Source organism: Cervus elaphus, chromosome 14, assembly GCF_910594005.1.
Source record: "Cervus elaphus chromosome 14, mCerEla1.1, whole genome shotgun sequence".
Lineage (NCBI taxonomy): Eukaryota > Metazoa > Chordata > Mammalia > Artiodactyla > Cervidae > Cervus > Cervus elaphus.
In genome coordinates, this window is record NC_057828.1 from 7,101,215 (window position 1) to 7,125,826 (window position 24,612).

Genomic DNA, 24,612 nt, shown 5'->3' on the forward strand with positions numbered 1-24,612 from the left:
TAAGCCTGTTGTCCATCATGGACAATCGATCCTTTTATCTACGCTCAGAGGCAAATGGGGGCTTCTCAAATGGCTTGGTGGTAAAGAATCTGCCTGCCAATGCAGGAGCCGCAGGAGACCTAAGTTCAGTCCCTGGGTTGGGAAGATCCCCTGGAGGAGGAAATGGCAACCCACTCCAGTGTTCTTGCCTAGAAAATCCAATGGACAGAGGAGCCTAGCAGGCTCCAGTCGATAGGGTCACAAAGAGTTGGACACGACTGAGCACGCACGCAGAAACAAACGATCCAACGTTCCCTGAAGGTGGGTCTCTCTCATGAAATGGGTCTCTCTCAGCCATACACGTGCCTGATAGTTTAGAAGTAAAATTCTCAGAGGAAGGACTGAAAACCACTCTTCCCTCTTACACAGACTCAGAATAAGGAGAGGCCGAAGGCTTTTACACCACACTTCAGTGTCAGGTACAGAGAAAGTAGGGCTTTTTTTCCTGATCTTCGTTGATGGGTTTCGACATTTCAGAGCGCTGTGGAATCATCCTGTTCCTACATTTCCTTCTGCTACTTGGAATCGAACCCATCAGTACACCAGATTCGCAAAAGGAAGACACAGTGACTAAAGTCTTTTAGATAATTCATTCATTCATTTTAAAAAGATTTGCTGGCACCTACTAGGTTTAAGGCACTGATCTAGGTGCAGATACAGCAAAGAAAGAGAAGTCCCTGCCTCGCAGACCATACACAGAGAAATAACATGCCACGGGGTGAGTGATAATCACGTGCTACAGAGAAAAATAAAGCAGGGAAGGGGGATGGGAAGAGGGCATGTCAAGAGAGGCTCCATTCAGATGGCCTTTTTAAAGAGGTGCCATTTATGAAGAAACCAAAGAGAGACACAATCAAGCACCCACGCACCCAGGGAAGATCCTGTCAGGCAGGGCACACAACGCATGCAAAGGCCTTGGACCCTCAAACTGAGTATGCTTGAAGAATCTGAGGGCCAGCAAGCAGGCCAGTGTGGCTGAGTGCGGTGAGGAAGGCGGAAGAGTGGCAGGAAGTAAGTTAGGGTGCTAGTTGGGAGCTGGATCATATAAGCCATGGCAGGAATGTGGGTTTGTTTTTTTTTTAGTCACGTAACTGTTATTGGGCTAGTTCTGGGCAGGCAAGGTGCATGATCTGATTTACGTGTTTAGAAGTGATACTCTGGTTGCTGTGCGAAAAAGAGACTGTGGGACAAGAATGAAACTGGGGACACCAGAAACGGTACAGCTGCAGTCAACTACGTAAGAGACGGTGATGGCTTGGACAATGTTGGTAGCATCAGAAGTGGTGAAAGTGATTGGGTTAAAGTGTGTTTTGAAAGTCAAACTCACAATATGCTGATAAATCAGGTGGAGGGCATGAGAGAAAGGTGGGAATCAAGGATAACCCGAAGGCATTTGACTTGTGTAATGGGCATGTGATGACGCCATTTAACATTGGAAGACAATGGGGGTGCTCAAGAGTTGTCTCAGGACAGTTCACGTTACAATGCTATCTTGGATGTCAAGAATGCTGATAGATATGAAATCTAGAGCTTAAAAGTCAAGCCTGAAGGTATAAATTTCACGGTCACCTATATATATATACCTAAGGATTGTTTAAAGCCATGGGACGGAATGAGATCTTCCAGGGAGGAATGTAGAGATCGAATGTTGAGCCCTGGGATTTTTTCAAACACAGAGGTTTGAAGAAAAAAAAAAGAACAGGATCCAGCACAGCAAATGAGAGAAGCCACAGAAGCAGGAGGAAGTTCAGGAGAGAATGTGGTTTCCTGGAAGGCATGTGAAGAGTATCTCGAGGAGGAAGTAACCAGTGCTGCCACAAGGCCCCATGTGGACTGAACACCAGCCACTGGATCTGGTGATACAGAAGGTGACCTTGACTAGAGAGGGTTTTCTATCAAATGATGGTGTATTCAAAACATATGAGAATCACGAAGTCAAGTCTGACGTCCCAGGAACCTCCCTGACATCAGTGCTTGCCACCTAACCTTGCGCGGCTACTAGAAATTACTGTTCCTGTTTCATGTTTCATTATGTAATGCCCTCTTACTGTAAAATTATTCCAAATGAAGTCAACTTCATGGATTCCCTTCAGTAACATGGTGTATTCCAGTAAGTGCAGTGCTTTGTAGTGACAATCAATATGAAATCTTACAACTGTTAATGATTCTCTCCTGCATAATAATCCCAGCCCTGGAAAACTACCCAATATTAGGATATTTATCATTAGATGCACCTGTGAAATACAAAGTAATTACAAAATCAACACTATGGCTCTCAAAAGAGGGTGTGTCAGCAGTCAAGAGAGGTTAGAAATGGTGGATTAAGCAAGGCTTTTTTCCTAAAGGACTCCATAGACCTTTTAGTATTCTAATAGGCTTCCTGACTCTCCAAGAGGTGAAGACCCAATTTCCCAAACTTATTTGCCCTCATGGGACTACTGTTCTAGGCACCAGAACGTTGGTCTAGGGGACTCCAGCAGGCCTCACTAGCAGCTGCCACCCACTGTGCTGATGGAACACTGCCCACCATCTGAAGGGAGGTCTCACGAGGGCTGCCATGCCCCTTGGAGCAGTGTGTTCCTCTGACTTTCATCTGGACACATCAAACAGACCTCCAATGTGATTTGACACCTATTAACCCCACCTGCACCCATGTTTATCAGACCAGTTCTAAAAAGGCCTAATTTCATTTGCTAAACGAACTGAAGTCTCTAGTTTCTAATTTGAAAAACTATGTAAAGAAACAGTGCCTAGATTGGAAATAAGCAAAAGCTGCTACTTACAAAGGACTAAAACAAAAAAGTCTGATTAAGACTTAAATACTTCTTTAAAATGTAACTATGAAAAATGTAACTATTAAAAATGAACTATGGATGGAGGTTCATGACATTGTACAGGAGACAGGGAGCAAGATCATCCCCAAGAAAAAGAAATGCAAAAAAGCAAAATGGCTATCTGAGGAGGCCTTACAAATAGCTGTGAAAAGAAGAGAAGCCAAAAGCAAAGGAGAAAAGGAAAGATATACCCATCTGAATGCAGAGTTCCAAAGAATGGCAAGGAGAGATAAGAAAGCCTTCCTCAGTGATCAGTGCAAAGAAATAAGAGGAAAACAACAGAATGGGAAAGACTAGAGATCTCTTCAAAAAAATTAGAGATACCAAGGGAATATTTCATGCAAAGATGGGCTCAATAAAGGACAGAAATGGTATGGATCTAACAGAAGCAGAAGATATTAAGAAGTGGCAAGAATACACAGAAGAACTATACAAAAAAGATCTTCACAACCCAGATAATCACGATGGTGTGCTCACTCACCTAGAGCCAGACATCCTGGAATGTGAAGTCAAGTGGGTCTTACAAAGCATCACTACGAACAAAGCTAGTGGAGGTGATGGAATTCCAGTTGAGCTATTTCAAATCCTAAAAGATGATGCTGTGAAAGTGTTGCATTCAATATGCCAGCAAATCTGGAAAACTCAGCAGTGGCCACAGGACTAGAAAAGGTCAGTTTTCATGCCAATCCCTAAGTAGGCAATGTCAAAGAACGCTCAAACTACCACACAATTGCACTCATCTCACACGCTAGCAAAGTAATGCTCAAAATTCTCCAAGCCAGGCTTCATCAATACATGAACCGTGAACTTCCAGATGTTCAAGCTGGTTTTAGAAAAGGCAGAGGAACCAGAAATCAAATTGCCAACATCCGCTGGATCATCGAAAAAGCAAGAGAGTTCCAGAAAAACATCTATTTCTGCTCTATTGACTATGCCAAAGCCTTTGACTGTGTGGATCACAATAATCTGTGGAAAATTCTGAAAAAGAGATGGGAATACCAGACCACCTGACCTGCCTCTTGAGAAACCTGTATGCAGGTCAGGAAACAACAGTCAGAACTGGACATGGAACAACAGACTGGTTCCAAATAGGAAAAGGAGTACATCAAGGCTGTATGTTGTCACCCTGCTTATTTAACTTATATGCATCATGAGAAACACTGGGCTGGATGAAGCCCAAGCTGGAATCAAGATTGCTGGGAGAAATATCAATAACCTCAGATATTCAGATGACACCACCCTTATGTCAGAAAGTGAAGAAGAACTAAAGAGCCTCTTGATGAAAGTGAAAGAGGAGAGTGAAAAAGTTGGCTTAAGGCTCAACATTTAGAAAACAAAGATCATGGCATCTGGTCCCATCACTTCATGGCAAATAGATGGAGAAAACAGTGGAAACAGTGGCTGACTTTATTTTTTGGGGCTCCAAAACTGCTGCAGATGGTGACTGCAGTCATGAAATAAAAAGACGCTTGCTCCTTGGAAGAAAAGTTGTGACCAGCCTAGACAGCACATTAAAAAGCAGAGACATTACTTTGCCAACAAAGGTCCGTCTGGTCAAGGCTATGGTTTTTCCAGTGGTCATGTATGGATGTGAGAGTTGGACTGTAAAGAAAGTTGAGAGCCGAAGAATTGATGCTTTTGAACTGTGGCATTGGAGAAGACTCTTGAGTTCCTTGGACTGCAAGGAGATCCAACCAGTCCATCCTAAAGGAAATCAGTCCTGAATATTCATTGGAAGGACTGATGTTGAAGCTGAAACTCCAATACTTTGGCCACCTGATGTGAAGAGCTGACTCATTTAAAAAGACCCTGATGCTGGGAAAGATTTAAGGTAGGGGGAGAAGGGGAAGACAGAGGATGAGATGGTTGGATGGCATCACCAACTCAATGGGCATGAGTTTGGGTAAACTCCGGGTGTTGGTGATGGACAGGGAGGCCTGCCTGGCATGCTGCAGTCCATGGGGTCACAAAGAGTTGGACACGACTGAGTGACTGAACTGACCTGAACTGAAAAATGTAAGTAAAATTTAAAAGCAAAATAAAAAGATTTCACAAAGCAAATAATTTTTCTAGCCAGTTAATATTCTTTTAATTCCTTTTTATATCAACAATCATTTCACAATTTCCCCTTTTCACTACCTATCTCAACACAGGCTTTAAATATTTTAATGTAGATGTATATCAAATAGTTGAAGGCCAGGTTTTAATGATAACCTTTGGAAAAGTTGAACTTTCCTTATCCACATTTAGCACAGATGGAAATTTACATAGAGACTACCTCAACAGATGAGAAAGGAGGGAAGTAATTCAGAAAGTCATTTTATTAAAAATATTTATTTAAAAAAATACAATTGTCCATATCTAGTTGCACATACATCTATTAACATATCTATAGAATTTTGGACTAGTATATTTGATACAGTGCTTTCTTAAAGCCAGCTTGCCATTATACAAAGCAAATTCCTCTGTCAGTTCTTACATAAAATAGTTTTTTAAAATGTATTATCTTTCTAAAAAGATGCATATCATCATTACAGAATTTAACAATATTTTTGTATAAAACTTGAAGCAATAGAAAACAAAGATCACCTGATTAGTTTTCAGAGCAATCTCTTACTCTGTCTGGAGATGCACTAAGTATTAACTACACTTTTTCCTCTTAAAGCAGCATATTATGAAACCCTCAAAGTGTCAGCGCAGGCTCTTCCTCACCAACCTAGATTCTGTAAAATTTCTCTGCCACACACATGTAGAGCTAAGGCTCTGGCTAATCCTAATCACCTTAAGACAACACCCCTTAGTTTCCCAACAGGTAAGTGAAACCACTCAGCTAGAGAGGTGGCAGTCTCTCTCCAGTTGCATCAACGATGGATGTGATTTTAATAAATGTGAATAGTTACCGTCATTTGAATTGTTTTAGGAAAAAGAAATGAGGTTTTAATACTTTGAAGGTCTCCCTCATGTAAGTTACACTGAAGTTAATCAAGACAAGTTGTTAATGACACTTTAACAGTAATGCAGTCTTTTGGGTAGGTAGGTGTGCACTGGCATTTTATGTAAGTATTCTGTTTTTACAAAAGTAGAGGATACTAGATATTATGAGAGACAGATTTCAACAGAAGACACAAGGGGAAAAATAAACAATGAAGTAACTGTCTTCCCAGATGAATGAATCAAAGTCTGAGGAAAGAAGCCTGACAAATTCTTATTACCACAGAGGCAAAACACACTGATGTAAAGGATACATCTCTTTGTGTTAACACCATAGCAGACATGCTTTTTTTTTTTTTTTCCTGACTTACAGATTCAGTGGGTGAAAATCAAAAGTTTAACATTATTTAATTTTCAAGTGATGTCCACGCTTGGAGATCCAGTAGGACTCAGAGAAAATTACTAGTTTGTTCTTCAAAACACAAGATTGTACACTTTTTTAAAAAGTCAACTTGATTATCTAGTGAAAAGTTTTTTCATTCTAAAAAACTAGTTTTAGTCGAAAATTGTATTTGCCTCAATCCAAAGCCCATCAGTAGCAAAATGACTGGACTGAGTTTCATATTTAATCTTCTCTACCCACAAAGATAAATGAAACTGCTAGAAGGTAAAAGTGAAAAAAATACCTATGATTGTGACTAGAAAAGGCTGAATGGCCAAACCAAATAAAGAGGCCTCAAGTAATAAAAAATTAGTTGTATTCATTTCTGTCTTTACATATATGCACCTTAGTTAATTTCACATATATGTATCTTAATTTCACTAATACTGAACAGGGAAGTTCATACAATATGTTCCTTTATCACATAAGCAATGAATGTAATGTACACATAAACACCCTTGGTAATACTGCCATCAAAAACAAAAGGTATGAAATGTCTTAGAAGGGAGTATGTCCCCTACATGATAGACAATAAGCAACAATGATTAAACAGAAAGGAAAGTTGGCAAGTTCACAAAGTTGAGTATAATCCAGCAACTGCAAATTATTAAAAGTCATACATTTTTACAAAAGCACAATATTAAAAGCTTGTAAATTTTTTAAAGCATCCTAGTCAAAAGAGCATACCTTACAGGGCCTAGAATGGCTCACTGGGTAATCCATTTATCCCTTCTCCAAATAGTCTTAAGTTCCAGAAAGTATAAACAATAAACCTTAACATCCCTGACCCTCATCAATATCCTTAAGTTGAAATTAAACAAAATAATCATTAAGTGCTTCCAGTTATTAAAAAACAAAACAGTGCTAGTAATGGTGCCCCCAAAGTGCCAAGTAATGTCATATCAGTACACGGCGTTCCCACCCCTGAACTCTAGGCAGGCTTGAACGATTCCACCAGCCAGAAGTCAGGCCCAACCACAGGGCACCGCCACCCCCCAAACTGGTCCAGAAGATCCCAGGCCTGTCTTCGCAGGGCTCATAACCCTTGGAGGGGACAAGAACCAGAATGGGCCCCGATGAGATGCGAAACAAGGCAAAGCTAAGAACATTCAGCCCAAGATACTCTGAGGTTTCTGTGAATGCTTTCTATGTATAGTTCAAAAGGGTAAATAGGCTACAATGCCAGAATTTCTCCACCACTAGCTCAATCATGGTTAGATTTGTATTTTAGAAATACTACATCTAGTATAAACATCCTCTCTGAGAAACTTAGAATGCAATATAGCAAGGATTTTACACAAAAATGTAGAAATTTTTAGAAAGAACATCCTTATTTGCTCAATAATACATGAACATAAGAGAACAGTTTATGGTGACTTTGCTTAAAGTATGTCACATGTGGCACTATACAGTATTTCTAAAATGTTGACAAGCAATTTTTAAGGCCTATGATTCTACGCATTTAAAAAAATGGAAATGTGCAAGGCATTAATTTTTACAAAAGTGACAACTGCAAAGTGCAGCCAATCTTTTTCTTAAGTTTTAGTATAAAATAGCCTAGGAACCATCCTAGACTAGGATGACCATATGTTCCCTCTGAAAAATAGATTTATTTATACACATACATACAAACACATACTCAAGTCAGTAATCAGCACACATACACATGCACTCAGCCAATCAGAATGACTTGGAAAAAAATGCTCTGGTTTCCCAATTAAATATTTTAAAATAAAAATTTAAGCCTCATAAAACTTCTTGGTGTGTATTATAGTCAAAAGATTAGAGTTCAAGAGACTTACTATACTTGATTGTATCCCTCATAAATTTTCTTGTTAAAGGTATCATTTAAAATGTTAACAACCACCTGAATCTCCTGGTTTCTACACAAAGCTTAGAGCTAACCTTGCCCCTCTCAGATAAACAACTCTAATTTCCATTTGCATAATGGCTAAGTGCAGATGGCAGCACCCTAGAAATCGCTATTTTCTGCCAGGCTGTCAATCTAGCACAATTTTTTTTCCTTCCAGAAAAGGAGCTTGAAGAAACCGGCAGCTTCAAATGGAACATTTATGGTACATCAACAACTCACCTTCTCAGATCTGCTCCATCTACAGGTAAAAACATGACTTTCATCCTAACAGGTTCCACCAAGTACGAGAAATGAAATCAAACCGCCTTCTCTTCTTGCTTAACACACCACCACCCACAAGAACTCTAGATTTTAAGATTAAAACTTCAACCTCAGTAAGGAGAGTTCTGTTGACACAGAAGAATAACAGGGCACCTTGTTTCAGGCAATGCAAGCAGCAATAAAAACAGTAAGAAAACACTCTGCTGACCCAAAACCAGGAAGATAATTAACAGAACACGTTCCACCTAACTAATTCTCTGGTCAGAGTACCTGCCCCAAACAATTATGGCTGGCCTCCACTTCACTACTATGAATTGAACAATTAACTTTTCAATTCCATCCTATCACACCCTCAGATAACAGACCACGAACTTTGTGAGGAGTCTAGCTTTCATTCTGAAAAGTGGTCCTTCACTCAGAACTCCAGGCTTCTGCACAGAGACCTACACTTGTCACCATACCTGTTTACATACCTAACAATGGTACCTCAGCACAATTCTAGATTTCTGGCATAGGCAAATAAAATATATACAGTAAATGAAGTGATACACAGAACAGACTCTTCAAGAAAGTATTTCTTCAGATACCAAAATGTTACCAAAATAATAAAACTGACTAATGCAGTAAGAAAATGGAAGTTGTTACGTATTTTAAAATAAAGCAACTTTAAGTAATTCTGAAATTGTTGGTAAAATATAACAATAAGGACAACAAAAGAAATTTGTGAGCGGCCAGTAAATTTTAAAGTCACACCTAATATGAAAAGGAAACAGACAACCACACTGTCAAAAATAGTAAGCATAAAGCTCTGTAAAACATTTCGTGATGGGTTATTTACCAACGTATGAAAAAGAAACAGGAAATCTCAGAAAGCTGATGACAAGCTCTGCTGAAAAGTTCCTAATCTCTTCTAGAGAGTTTACATAAAAATCAGATCAAATATGTAAAGGATTTCCCCATATATCACAACCAAAACTCTTTTTTTCCAAGATCAGACTGAGAAACAATACCCTGAGTCAGGGGTCTTTAGAGTGTGCCCCAGAGGGTGCACAAGACAATCTACTGGATGCAGGAAAAAACATTCGAATTTCTACTCAAGATTTATTTTTATATCATCCTTAATTTCTGTTTCTGTGTGTGTCTTACAGTATACATACGACTTTAGCAGTACATAACCTAACAAACATACACACAAATTTGCAATAGGGGATTGTGTTCAAAGCCTTTTATTGATCAAGGTGTGTGTTCAAAAAGCTTAGAGAATGTTTTTCTGAAATGCCGATGAGTGGCTCTAATTCATTAGAACTGACTTTGAGAACTTTAGAATCATAACACAAGTTCTGAGATCAGCATGAAATACTGTCATCAGAGTGAACATCACACAATTACAGGTGTGAATGGCACTGAAGTGTAACATCGACAGCCTGCAGTTTCAGCTCGAGTTCCAAGCCTCTGATTTGCATGTCCCTCCAAACCTAAGTGACACACAGGATGAAAAAACTAGAAATCGTGCCATGTAAATAGATTAAACAGTCAGTCTAGCCTTCCTTTTTTTTTTTTGATCTCTTAACAGAGTATGTAAATCTTCAAGGAATTCTTTGAGTGTAAAAAAAAAAAAAATCCAGTGTAAAAAAAAAAAAATCCAGTTCCATTTTACTATATAGGCTCCATTTTACTATATAGGCCATCAAAATCTAAAGAAAAAGTCACATTACCTGTATTTTAGCCACCAAAATATAGAAAAATTAAACCTATATTTTAACTCTAAGAGGCTTAAGGTTGATCTTTTGAGGGTTTTTGGATTCTTCCATCATGTATAAATTTTTAAAAAAATTAATGGAAGTTTCCACCTTTGAATACAAAAATATGGCCATGAAGAATATTACATCACAAAAGCACTATGACAAACCAAAAGGAAAAAAATATTTTAGAAATTAGGTGAAAACCCACCCGAGGGTAGAATAAACGCAGTGGTTCACTGGCTGAGTGTGTGGCCCTGAGCCACCTGCGGGCACCCCTTCTCAGCCCCAAGGTGGTGGCCTAAAATCAGCCTCAGGGGAGTCACCTACACCATGGAATGGACTCAGCAAATGCTACAATTTAAGGCCTTTTCCCCTTCAGACAGGCTGGTGGTTAAACACCTCCCAGCATAAACTGACTCAGATACCGGCCAGAGCAAATGAAAAGCTAAGCTAATCACAGCCTAAGTTGCAAAAGTTCACTAAACCTGCTCCCCTATTTTAACTTGGGCTACTTTTGCCTACCAGCATCCATCCTGGCAAAGTGACTAGTGATGGATACCAGCTACAGCTACCAAATATAAGTCTCTCCAGTGAAGACTGCTCTGAAGTGGTATGTCACCTTTTGATGCTAAGAAGAACTCTGGATGTTTCAAAATCAGAGACTTTCCCAGGAAGGAGGTAGTTTACAAATAGAACAACCTGCCTCATACACTTCACTATGATTGCAGTTTTATTTCATTTAAAAACGTGAACACACACACACACACACACACACACACACCAGCTTCCCCTAAATAGTTGATCTCAAAGAAAAAGCAGATCATCATCAACCTCGTAAGGCCCACACCTCTCAGAGACTTCCAGGAGAGATTTACAGGCAGAGCACTCACTAAAACTGGTTCCTAGGAAGTTGCTTTGACTGAGTTTTAATAGTGCCGATGGTTCCCAGGCACCCTTTTATTGAAACAGTTAGTTATCAAAGATACTATCTGTGAAAACAAACCAATGGCTTTTTTCCTTTGATTCAAAATAAAATACTTTTTGTGCTTTCAAAATTTTAAATACTAGTTAAATCAAGCCATCAATATTTACTTATCTAATGTATAAAATGTGAATTAACCTAATAAAACTAGTCCAAAGTGCTGCTGAGCAGTCTGATTTCAAAAAAACATGCAAACTACATGATTCAGTGTGGGAAAAAAAATCCAGTATGTCTGTTCCCCATCACCACTGAACAGTACCTTTCAACACTACTATTGCACATCTCAGGAACAGAACTTTTCAGCTGATAACCACAAATTAAACGGTAACAGGTCTCCAACACTACAAATATAAAAGGCAGCTCCCTGAATACCATCCTTCTGCTACTAATGAATTAGCATAGACATCTTATACCAGAGTTTCTCTATACTGCATAAAACAAATTTCAAGCAAACATACACAACTGGAAGATGCTGGTTTATAGCAATGTCACTTTGAGCCCTCAAGTCCTTTACTAGTTTCATATACCATTTAGTTCAAGTCGTTTCATTACAGGAACTATTTCTAGGGTTAAAAGACTAGTTTAATGGGCAGGGTGGTGGTGGCAGCAGCATGATTATCATCTAATCCTGGACTTTAAAGCCAAATTTTTCAAAAGACTCCACTGTGATGTTGGCATCAAATCAGCTTAGGGGTCCAACAAATCTGTCTGGACCTGGCAGTGACAACTATATGCTAACATTTCACAAATCTGGCAGAGATGAAGGCCGACATTTTTCACTACTAATATGAATAATCCAATCCAGATGAGCTTTGCTACTTTCTAATTAAAAAAAAAAGAAAAATCAAGGAAGTGTATTTTTACCTCACTACAGATTTAAAGAGTTCACTTTGCTTTTCATCTTCCTAATTAAAACTATCACAACCTCTAACAACTTTAAATTTAAAAGATAAATAAACAGTAGGATATGGGATAAAATAAACAGAAAAAAAGGTCCTTCACACTGGGTATCTTTTAACTGGGAAACACCTAGATGTTGTTTCAAGTTTTTTCAATTGAATCCTTGACTCAAGAGATGCCTCAGACTCTCAAAACCCAGGTTCATCCTCCTAAAAGCCATCATTTACCATAAGTATTCCATGGGTGTAGAATCATACCAGCAGATGACATTTCTGTGCCAGATATGAGGCCCCATATTCTCACTGTTTGTTCCAAACACTGCCTTAAGCCCCAGGTTTAAAAATCTCCTTATGTGGGAATAAACTAGCTCCATGCTCTGTTCAGATTCAGTCAAGATAATACATAGGGCTAAGAAAACGACCCTGAATAAATGTAAATAAGATAACTTCTTGTGGAGTTGCTTACATACATTATACTTCACAGCAAAACAGAATATCCCCAATAGTCCTGCTCCAATCTTACTTCGTGTGACTAGGAATGATTATTTTTCTTCCACTGCTTATGCACAACTCACTTTCAGTATTCAACAGAGCACATGTAAGTCCTAAAGATATGGCTAACTTCATTTAACTAGTATTTCCTTATATAATACGCTCAAAGCATAACTGCCAAAGGGTCCCAATAAGGCAAGAGGAGTAATTTTGTTCTGAATTCTCTTGCAAAGCATAGCCTGATGCTAAACCCCATTAAAAATTTCCTTAACACAAGGTTCAAAATATTTTTTAAAAAGAAAGAAAGAGGGAGGTGGAGTTTGGACTCCAATTAAGGCATTTTTATACACAGTCTAGCTTGTATTCCTATTCAAAGTCCTATTCAAAGGGAATCCTAAAAAAGCATTTTAATGGGGAACAGCAGAAATCATAACAGTCTATTATTAGCATCATGAAGTATCAATCCCTCACTTTAAATGTAATCATGTTGAATGTCTTTCTCTTTCCTTATTCCTTAATTCTCTCCTTCCACAAGTGCATAGGTTATGTTTTCTGTAGATCTGGGGAAAATGGGCCAGGGGTAGAAGGTCCATCCAGGCCAGACAGAGTGAACGGCCCATGACTGTTCAGCACAGAAGGAAACTGAGAAAGAAAATAAAAACACGTCATTATCCTATTATGCAATCTTAAACTGCACTTTCTGTCCCTGTTACACTCCCTGAGGTAGAACACACGGCACCTGCAGTGGCTCACAGGACAAAGGCACCAACTGTTTATCATGGGACAATATGATGTCACAAAAACTTTTCTAAAAAGTATGTTTGTCTTACATATTAACACTCTCCAGCCTACCTTGATGGAATGTAAAAACAAATTTATACTTTTCCTTAGATGCTCGAGTACACAGTTCACACTTGACTTCACATGAAGGTTACAGAAAGTTCAGAAAAGGACAGCATGCACTCTGTAGACTATAATTCAATTATATAGCAAATCACAGACTGTCAAAAAGAGGTCCAGGAGGAGATGCCCATCTCATAACTGCTGCAAAGAGTTGCAGGGTGCTCATCCTAGAAAAGCACTCCCCATCATGTATTCTGAGACCAAATCTGTATGGAGATTCCAGGCTGAAGCTACTTGAGCACTGTGGCTTTCTCTATATAAATCAATTATCTCTTTGTGAGAGGCAAACAAAAATGGAAAAGGAAATATGGAAATTTTTCCATATTCTTTCTATTCAGCAATTTAGAAGTTTTTGCAAAAATAATTGCATTAGTAGAAAGATTAAAAAATTTTTTTTCTTTCCCCACCCCTTACCATTCCATTTTCAAAAGAACAAATGAAAATTTAAATTACAAAATCTAAAAAAAAATTAAAGAAAAAATAAATTACAAAATCTAAGAAAATCTCCCAGGGAGTCACCCTGGAATAAGTGAATGAATCAATATAAGAAAGCTGACAAGTTATGAAGTCTAGATAGTTTATGCAAAATAATGGTTTACAGCTATGAGATCTTTCCCAATAAGGTCTTCATTAAAGGTAATGCAATACTCATTTTTAAAATATATACATGCATATTTAAAATGCTGATGAATATCAATTCTGACTGACAGGAAAACAGGAGTATTTGACAATACTATTCTCAAGAGTTTTTTCTATTTTAAAAAAAATCCTCAGTTAAAAGGGGAAATCTATGTGCAGAGAATGCCCCCAAATATACATACATACACACACACATTTTTTTAGAAAAGAGGATTTCCAGCATTTAAAATGATTTTAAAAATTGGATGAGCTCAAAATTTACTACAGTATTTAACAATTCTTAGTCTCATTCAAATGTATGGAATAGTAAACAATGAAAAGGAAACTCTGCTTGCGAATATTAATCTGAGTTGTTTGCGGGCCAGAAAATTAACACTTAGAAATTCAAAACTAAATCTAAGGAACACTTTTTAAATAGAAGTTTCACAATGATTAACTTTAGAGTGGATACTGCCTTTGCCTCTCTGTTCATTTACCACACCCCAGTTACGAAAGACAAGCTTCTATGTAATTTACCTGAAAAAGTGTGTTAGCACCTTGTAGTCTGGCTGGACTCAGGGGAGCAACAGGGCTGAGAGTACTCCAAAAGTGGATACTGGAGAGCAAGGGGCTTGGAGTCAGTAAGATGGGAGTCTGCAATATACAAGCCAAAAATATAACTAAATGGCTTATCAGGATTATGTTTTATCCTTGTAATAATACACAATTAGCCCTGAACCCAAATATTGTCCTATTCTCCATTCCAAGTATCTCCAAGTCTGAAATCTTATCCTGAGGAAACAGTCAGAAATTACTTTTACAACCCAGAAAAGAAAAAGGTCAAAGTATTTTCTAAACTGTTTTTTGTACAATCTTTGTCAAATAGAAAAACAAAACCAATCTGAATTCAAGTATGGAAAAATAATAGGTAACTGAGTCACAAACATGCTTTCCCCTTAATAATGAGGTCTGCGAGTAACGTGTTTAAATGTTCTATGAGATGAAAAAGTTAAGAAATAGCTAATGTTAGCTAACTGTAAAACTTGTTATTCAACATCACACCATGTTTATTAAGGTCCGCAGGATCTGTTATTTTCTAACGTGAGATTGTCACTGTTGTTTTATGAGACCACCCCCCACCTCCACCAAAGAGAGAGAGAGAATATACTTATTTTCTTTAGGAGAAAGTGGAAAAATTAGGTTACTTTCACAGGGTCCCATATAACCTCTCTAAAGCAAACCTACTATGTAGGAGAATGAGAACTGAGGTTATAAATTCTGGATTTGTTTTAAAAGTTGAGAAAAAACAAAATAAATGGTGGCATTAAAAGGAAAGAGAATGTTACCTGCGAAAAAAGCGCTGGCGTAAGAGAAGCTGTAGGGAGAGATGGGCTTAATATTCCCAGTGGACTTGGATCACTGCCCGTGATCACAAGGGTCGGTGCCAGCTCTAACCCTTTGGGTTTCTTGGACCTCGATGAATTAGTTTTGTCCTTTTCTTGCAAAGCTGAATCCTGGTCTTTAGGCTCCAGGGACAAGTTCTCTGGAAGCTGCATTGGCTGAGAAGCCACTGATTCCATGTCTGTGTCCATGTCTGGGTTGGAACTCAGCGGTGGTGAAGGAGTTCTAGGAGGCTCCTGCAGAGGGGACACGGACGAAACAGGAGGTGTGGTGGTAAAAGGGGCAGTAACTCCTGATGCAGAAGTTGGTGCTTCCAGGGAAGGCAGTCTGGGGGAAGCCAAAGTCTCCAGTGCTTGGATAGTTTCTTCTGAAGATGGAGAAATACCTGGGCCAGCTGAAATGGAGGCAGCAGGAGGTTCAACTGGTGGCTTTTTTGAAGGTGTTGTTACAAATTTGATAACAGATGGAGTTGGCTCCTGAGGAGACTTTTTCTCTGCCAATTTCTCAGCTGGATTCTCAACCTTTATAGATTTGAAAAGCTTCCTATTGGAGGAGTTCAAAGAGTTGAGAGTAAAAGAAGAATATAAGCCGGAGTGTATGTAGTCATTGCGGCTCGAGGTCTTGGCACCAGGCTGTGGTGGCTTCTCTTTCCCGCCATTCTCCACATCTTTGGAACTGCTGCTGCTGAGCTCACTGAGGCTTAAAGCTTCACAATCCCCCTCAACCCTGCCCACTGTCATTGGGTCCATGTTCAAAATCTCTGGGTATGAGACAAACTTGTACACAAACTTCTGACCATTCACTTTTTTAATGATATTCTGTAGATAAATAAAATAAGCACTCAGACTTTCTTAAACTTTTCTTAAGCATTTGTTAAAACTTTACCCCACCCCCCAAAGATCATGAGAAAGCTGACTGAATGGGGTTCTCTATTTGATATGTAGTTTACTTGAAAACTTTAAATAAAATCACCCAAATTTATCCAGCCATACCAAACACAGTTCCAACCATTATGGAGTACAAGTTAAAAACATTTAAATGTCTTATTAACAACTGAACTAATATGTTGCATAAAAGCTGAAAGATTTTAATTGCTTAACTCCAAAGGTACAAAAACACTCACATCCTCAGGAAGCAAAAGGAATTTAGAACATTACTTCTAAGGTTCCTACTTCCCTCAGAAACTCAAGCTGTGTCTTACCTCATCTCTCCACACAGGAAAGCTGATAATATCAACACTCAAAGGTGAAAGAAATTAAGATCCCAGCTTCTCACTCTAATTCTCTTCATTTGAGCATTTTATTTTACTTCCGTGCCCAAGAATGTATTCAAAATAATTAGAAATTAAACAAAAAATTTTAACTAAGAAATCAAACCTAGGTATTAACAGTTATTCTTTAAGGTATTAATTTGTGTTCTGGGTTAAACTAAACAGTAAAAATTAAGTACACCTAAAAAACAGTACGAGATAATTTTTAAAGTAAATTATGATATAAACAAGAGTATTTATCTATGCTGAAGAATCCCAAATTTCCTTTTCCTTATTCCAACTCTATAATCATTTTTTTCTTTAAAAACAACTGCAATTGGGAATAAAATATGTGCATGGGAGTCCAGCACTGAATATGAATTTGCAGAAATACACTTAGAACATTTACATCTTTTATTCTAATTCCAAGCTGCTGAAGCTGTAAAATAAATTGAGTTAAAACTAAAACAGTGATCATTTCATAATGCATACAAATATTGCATCATTATGCTGTACACTCAAAAGCAATATAATTATGTCAATTACACCTCAATTAAAAAGTTATTTTAATAAATAAACATACCATGACGTTAGTATGTCTAACCTCAACAGAAAAGAAGGAACAATTCTTGTTTCGAGGTGGACGTGTATTACCTTCACATAGTAGTATCTGAGGGCTCGGCTGAGTTTGTCATAGTTCATATTAGGCTTGTTCTTTCGAATGCCCCAGAGACGAGCCACCTCTTCTGCCTGCAAAAGCTTGAACTCCCCATTATCAGAGGTCCAGCAGATCATGTGATCGTTCTGAGGCTCCTTGAGGAGCTGAAGGAGGAACTGCCACAGGGTGATAGCACTGTCCATAGCAGTGAGCTGAAAGAGGCAACACTGTATGTCACACACTGTTCTAAGGGCTTTAAATGTGTTACACAGTTAACTGTTCATTTCATCCCCACAAGAATCCTGTAAGACAGATACTACTGCAGCCTCATTTTATATGTGAAAAAACCGACTCATTACAGAGTTAAGTAACTTGTCTAAGGTCACACAAGTAAATGGTGGAGCTGAGATTTAAACCCAGGCAATCTGAATACAGACCCAAACTCTTAAAACATGCCACACTGTCTAAGAAAAGTCTTGCTATGAGATAAAGCTAGTTTCATAAATTACAGGAGAGGACTGATGAATGCCAACCAGTGCAGTATCACTGTTATTGAATTTTATCTTAAAAACTCACTGTCGGGACTTCCTGGGAGTCCCAGGGCTAAGACTCCGCACTCCCAATGCAGAGGGGCTGGGCTGGATCTGTGGTCAGAGAACTAGGTCACACATGCCCCAACTAAGAATCTGCATGTCACAACTAAAACCTGGTGCAGCTAATATTAAAAAAAAAAAAAAAAAATACTCATTGTCATATTCTCTGAGGTGACCACCATTTCAGCATCTATCTATACTAGCCCAGTTGATTTATATGCCAGGATGTTCTGTGCGTCTCAGGGTGGCCCAGAGATAGGGGGAATAGTTTCCACTATAATAAATGTAATTTTCATATAAGTTGGCAGCACTGAAAACTCAGCAAAATGTCCCCTAATTTACAAGTTCCACCACCATTCTGTCCACAGGAAGCCACCATTCTGTCCATTGTGTGCCACCTGCACAGACCCTTTTATTTGATTAGCAAGATTGGAACTGAAAAACCTTTCAATGTCTCAAGTTTTAAGATCTTCCTGTTTAGGCCAGTGCTTCTTAAATTCCCTGGTGGCTCAGACGGTAAAGCGTCTGCCTACAATGTGGGAGACTGGGGTTCAATCCCTGGGTCAGGAAGATCTCCTGGAGAAGGAAATGGCAACCCACTCCAGTATTCTTGCCTGGAAAATCCCATGGACGGAGGAGAGCCTGGTAGGCTATAGTCAGTCCGTGGGGCCCAAGAGTTGGACATGACTGAGCGACTTCACTTTTTCTTAAATTCAGCACTATTGATATTTTGAGCCAGATAATTCTTTTGTTCTTGGAGGCTGTTTTGGCACTACAGTTTAACAACATCCCTGGCCTCTACCCACCACATGCCACTAAGACCTCCTGCCCAATTTGGCAATCAAAATGTCTACACACATTGTCAAACGCTCTGGGGGACAGTATCATCTCAGTTAATAACCACTGGTTTAGGCAATGGAGCAGCAGGGAAATGTTCTCTCAAAGGTATTTCCTCACAAAAACTTTAAAACATCTTGTTTATAAGAAAGAAATCTTAGGGTGGAAACTCTGGCCAAATATACATAAGCACATCCTAAAACATCTACAAGGGAACTTTACACATACACACACATACACAAAACCTTCCTGTTTTCAGTCTGTGAATTAGATCTCACTGGATCAGAACAGAAATTAAATCAAATCAATTCTGTTAAAATACTATAAAAACAGATAAATTGGACGACAGCAAAAATTAAAACTTTTGTGCTGCAAACAATACCATCAAATGAGAAGACAATCCTTGGAATGGAAGAAAGCATTCAAATAATAAGGCTCCTTCATCAAAAAAATATAAAGAGTTTCTACAATTTAAAAAAATTGAAAATAAGCAAAGGATTTGAAAAGACATTTGTCCAAAAAGTAATACAGGTAGCCAATAAGCACATGAAAAGATGCTCAATGTGACTAGTTATTAGGGGAATAAAGATCAAAACCACACAAGATACTGCTTCACACCCATTAGAATGGCTGTAATCAAAAAGGCAGGTGATTGACCTCGCTGGTGGTTAGGAATCTGCCTGCCAATGCAGGGGACGTGGGTTCGAGCCCCGAAGACTCCACATGCCTCAGAGTAACTAGCTGTGCACCACAACACTGAGCCCATGCCCCACAACAAGAGAAGCCGCTGCAAGGAGAAGCCCACACACCACAGCTAGAGAGTTTGAGCACAGCAAGGAAGACCCAGCGCAGCCAAGCAAACAAGACAGATGATAAGTATTGGCTAAGATGTGGAGAAAAGTGAAACCCCCATCCATACATGGCCAATGGGAATGTAAACTGGTATAGCCACTTTGGAAGAGTTGCAGCAGTTCCCCAAACAGAGTTAGCCTATGACGCAGTAATTACACTCCTAGGTATATGTCTAAGAGAAATGAAAATATATGTCCACACAGACATTTATAAGCAGGAACGTTCAGAGTGGTATTCATAATATCCAAAAAAGTATAAACTACCCAGATGTCCATCAACTGATGAGCAGACAAGCAAAATGTAGCCTTTCCCTTCTCGAGGGGATGTTCCCAGCCCAGGGATCAAACCCAGGTCTCCCACATGGCAGGCGGATTCTTTACCAGCTGAGCCACAAGGGAAGCCCAAGAATACTGGTTTGGGCAGCCTGTCCCTTCTCCAGCAGATCTTTCCGACTCAGGAATTGAACCAGGGTCTGGAGAAGGAAATGGCAACCCACTCCAGTATTCTTGCCTGGGAAATCCCATGGACGGAGGAGCCTGGTGGCCTACAGTCCGCAGGGTCGCAAAGAGTTGGACACGACTTAGCGACTTCACTTTCACTTTCACTCCTGCATTGCAGGCAAATTCTTTACCAACTGAGCTATTAGGGAAGCCTCCATATAACCACAGAGTGGAATATTAGCCAGAAAAAGGAATGAAGTACTGATATGGGCTAGTTCAATGGATGAACCTTGAAAACATTAGGCTAAGTGAGAGAAGCCAGCTATTAATCTGAATAGGCAAAAAAAAGCAGACTGGTGGTTGCTTAGGGCTGGGAATGGGGGATGGGTGTGGAAAAGAAAAGGGGAGTGACTGTTAATGGAGTGATGAAAACATTCTAAATTTAGATTGTGGTAGTGGTGATACAACTCTGGGAATATACTAAAACCACTGAACCGTACACTTCAGGTGAATTTTACTGTATGTGAAACATATCTCAATAAAAATGTTAAAAACGAACACTCCAAACAACACAAAAGTTAGGCCTGAGAAACCTAACTCTAACAATGTACAATTCACAAAGGATGGGACCCTTAAGTCAACTATGTCTGCTTCCAAAAAGGCCAGAGATGAGGAACTATATTGGAAAATATCTCAGTAATTTTTCTGAGACATTCAAAATGTCCTCCTATTACTGTCATAAATTTGAAGCTGGTTATACAGAGATACTGTCGTCCAAAAGTAGAGATGAGAAAATAATTAAGAATAGAAAAATGGAGATGCCTCCCAAAGTTAGAGTTAATGGAGAAACTGAGGCCATGAATCCAAGTCTCTTTCATCACAGTCATGTACTCTGTCCCCTAGGGAAACCACTTTCCTAGATGGATAAGAGCATCATCCACATTACCTCCGGTTGTAACTAAGTATTACATTGTTAGATAATAACTGACAATAATGTACAAATATGAAGCGCTACTTTAATGCTAAATAACCATGTTCACTAGAAAACAGCTTTCCAGAGCCTCACTTCAGCTGGGTTAAAATAGTGGTTTTATACTATATCCACCAAGTATAGTTGGGGGGAGGGGTCCCCTGTCATTTCTCTTAATTTACCAGAGAGGCTTTTCTTCTAATGATGACTGTCATGGTAAGTTACTTTTAAACTATGTATGTTCCCCACTTAAACAATTATTTGTTAGTCTAAATCTGTTACAACTATTCCCTAGTAAATTTCAGCTTAACCAAAGAACTCAAGTCTTTACATTTCCAGACACCATCTTCATGTCAAGAATGCTTAGAGCAGTGTGAGTATGTGTGACAGAGATGATGATGGTGATGTTGAAGCTAGAAGGAGGGGAAAAGGAAGGAAAGAAGGACAGACAAGTAGAGAACTGGAATATCAAGACTGTTACAAATCTGGTGCCTATAATTTCATTTATTTTTGGAAAAATTCCCCAAACCAAATCCTAGAGTTTTATGCCTATCTTGCAGATAATGCTTGTTTATAATGCAGGTTTATAATGGCTAAGCAATACATACAAAACAACAACAAAAATAACCATGAATTTATTTCCACAACAAGCACACAAGAGTCATCCTGAGCAAACGGGAAGTGTTCCCAAGGTGCTGTGGGTTTAATTTCTATCTCTCCCTTCAGTTATTAGGGGAGAGTGTGGACTGAACTTTGAGTAAGTTCTGGGAGTTGGTGATGGACAGGGAAGCCTGGCGTGCTGCAGTCCATGGGGTCGCAAAGAGTCAGACACGACTGAGCGACTGAACTGAACTCAACTGTGGACTGAGCCAAATCCTGTTGGAGCTGCTGGATACTGCACAGCAGAACCTAACTCTGTGGAAAACGTTGAAGCTTCTGTAGTACTTTACAGTGTGTCTAGGATAGAAAATTATTGTGAAAGAAAATGGGCACTGTGGTTTTGGACTGAAGTACTGGAAAAAAATTTTTTTTCTATTGGGAAAAACTAACAAAGACGTAAAATGGACATCCTCAGTAGGTACTTTAAAGGAATATTTTACTCATTCAACTTTGATGTGTTTATTCTTTGATTGAAAAGGTGGTGAACCACAGAACACATAAGTTGAACCTCTTCATTTGAGTTCCTATAAGTGTACCATTGATATGAAATTCAACAATTTCTTCAGCCGTAAAAGAGAATTAAAGCAAAAAGAGGTCAGAAGTTATTTAAAATTACAAAGGTGAAATAAAGAGACAAAAATATTTAATACTTTTATTCTTATTCTTATCAAAAGAAACCCAAATCTTTTTTCTTGAAAACCTTTTCATGAAAACCTCCTTTCCACAACTACAGTTTTTCCCAAAAATTTCAGTTTTAAACAGTTTTTTAGAAGTAGTATAATGAGGGAGAGACATACTTAACTGATCCAAATGAAGGAATCTGATTTTTGAGGGGTTAAATATGGAAAACATAATTGATTCTAACACTTAAAATGGAGAAGGAAATGGCAACCCACTCCAGTGTTCTTGCCTGGAGAATTCCATGGGCAGAGGAGCTTGGTGGGCCACAGTCCATGGGGTCGCAAAAGTCTGACAGGACTGAGCGACTAACACTAACTAACTCGCACTTGAAAGACAGATTAATCCCTGTGCGAAACGGAAAGAAGGAGCATATTGGAAGTAACTCATTAGGGAAAGGAAGTCTCTACTAAATGGAACCTCTCCCACCCTAAACATGTTTATCATACACACAGCCCAGTTGCTGTGGTGACCCATGGCCCAACTGTTTTTCAGAAACAGTAGTTAAGACCCAAAAAATAAATGTCTCCAAATTCAGAGTGCTGCTTAAGTAAAACAGATACAAATTATAAAATGTATTAAGGCGAATTTTGAGTTAAAAATCTTTATAGCTGTCAAAAAGTAACCTGCTGTATCTAACTATACAGCATTCTATACCAACAGAATACTAAATAAAAGTGTACTATTACCATAAAACTTTAAAACAACATTTCCCTAAATGGATTGCACTTAGGCAGTTTTAACGTTTAAATAAAATCAAAGAGAGGGGAGTTACTGAGGGGGAAAACTGAATCACAATACATTTTAAAGAAAATACCACAGTCTTTTTTTTTTTCACTGACAGTCTTAAATACCGAAGCACCAAGTTTTCCACGCAGTGGGACGGTGAGTGGAAGGTGGCAAAAGGAGAGGAAGAAGGATCTTATTCACCAACCAGAGATGGGTGAACCGTTCCGATGAGGGATGAAACTCCGAAGTCTTCTTTAAATGCCCTAAACTTTAAATAGCAATAGCCTGGGGCGGGGGTGGGGGTGGGGGAGCCAACTGTGTATCTCTTGACTACCTCGGTCAACAAGGTCCCTTATTGCCTGCCCAGGTCAGTTAACATTCAGCCCCGGAAAGATGTTTCCAACTGGTCTTCCCAGGCAAGAAGCCTCACGGCAGCTGTGTACTAACCGGAAAGTAACGAGGGGAGAGGGTTGGCTAGAGAGAAGTAGAAAAAGAACTGAAAGTCGACGCCGGATGGGTTATGAGCGTGGGGACAGGAAGAAACGCGGAAGACCGCGTGCCCCCGGGGAGATCAAAGTCCGGGCCCGGGTGAGCACCGACTCGCTGCGCTTTCACTTTCTAACTTCCTGTCACCACAGAAAGCCAGAGACGCTCCCCTCGGGCCCTCCCCTCCGCCACCCCGGCGAAAAAAGAAAAGAATAAAAAAACACCGCCACCCTTGGTCCCAGGGGCCTCGCGGGACCAAATAAGGGGCGAAGGGAGCCAGGCGGGTCTGTCCCGCGCCCACCGGCCCGCCTGCGGGCCGGGCTGACTGAGCCGGCGGGCCGGGCCGGGCCTCCCGGGAGCGCGCCGCGGCCCCGCGCCCGCTTCCTGAGGTGCAGCCAGCCCCCCGCCCCGGCGCCCCGCCGGCGGGGGCGGCGGCCGCGGGACCCGGACGCGGACGCTCACCGAGGCCGCGCGCGGGGCTCCCTCCGGGTCTCCGCCTCCAACAAGACGCTCCTCTCCTCACGCTGGGAACTCGATGACGGCGCGGCAGCCGCTGCGACCCTCGCGGCGGAGCCGGAGAAGGCGCCAGCGGCCGAGCCGAGCCCCCCGGGTGCCCGCAGCCGCCCGCATCTCCCGCCGCCGCCGCCGCCGCCGCGGCTCGTCGCGCCCCGCCCTCCCCGCCCCCGCACGCGGCGGCGGCGCGGGTCGTCAGGGCCGCTACCCGCCGGGCGCGCGCGCTCTGGGCGTTCCTCGCCGCGGCTGAGCTTGCCAGTCGCTCCACGGCCGCCGCCTCTCTCGAGCCCCCTCGGCTGCGTCGGGGCCCCTCCCGGACTCCGCAGCCGCCGCAGCCGCCGCACGTCACTTCCGGGGCCGGGAAGGGCCGGGCTGGCCGCTGAGGGGCGCTGCGACGGCCGCCGCCGACTGCGTCCGCGGGGTGCCGGGTCAGGAGGGCGGGCGTGAGGGAAGCCGCCCCCTGGGCTTCCCCGCGTTGCTCTCTCCGCCGGACCGCTAGCGGTTTCTGCTCCATGAGGCGCGCGGTCCGA

At 40.5% G+C, this 24,612-nt stretch overlaps 1 protein-coding gene across 1 annotated transcript; it reads right to left on the reverse strand.

The window, feature by feature from the left end:
* Nucleotides 1-5,179: 5,179 nt before the first annotated feature.
* ELK4 (ETS transcription factor ELK4) lies at nucleotides 5,180-24,217 on the reverse strand. The gene is made up of 5 exons (XM_043923340.1): nucleotides 24,032-24,217; nucleotides 17,321-17,536; nucleotides 15,363-16,235; nucleotides 14,554-14,670; nucleotides 5,180-13,137 (listed from the first exon to the last, which is right to left on the reverse strand). The coding sequence occupies exons 2-5, from the start codon at nucleotides 17,525-17,527 to the stop codon at nucleotides 13,039-13,041; spliced, it is 1,296 nt and encodes a 431-aa protein (XP_043779275.1). The 5' UTR covers nucleotides 17,528-17,536; nucleotides 24,032-24,217; the 3' UTR covers nucleotides 5,180-13,038.
* Nucleotides 24,218-24,612: the final 395 nt, after the last annotated feature.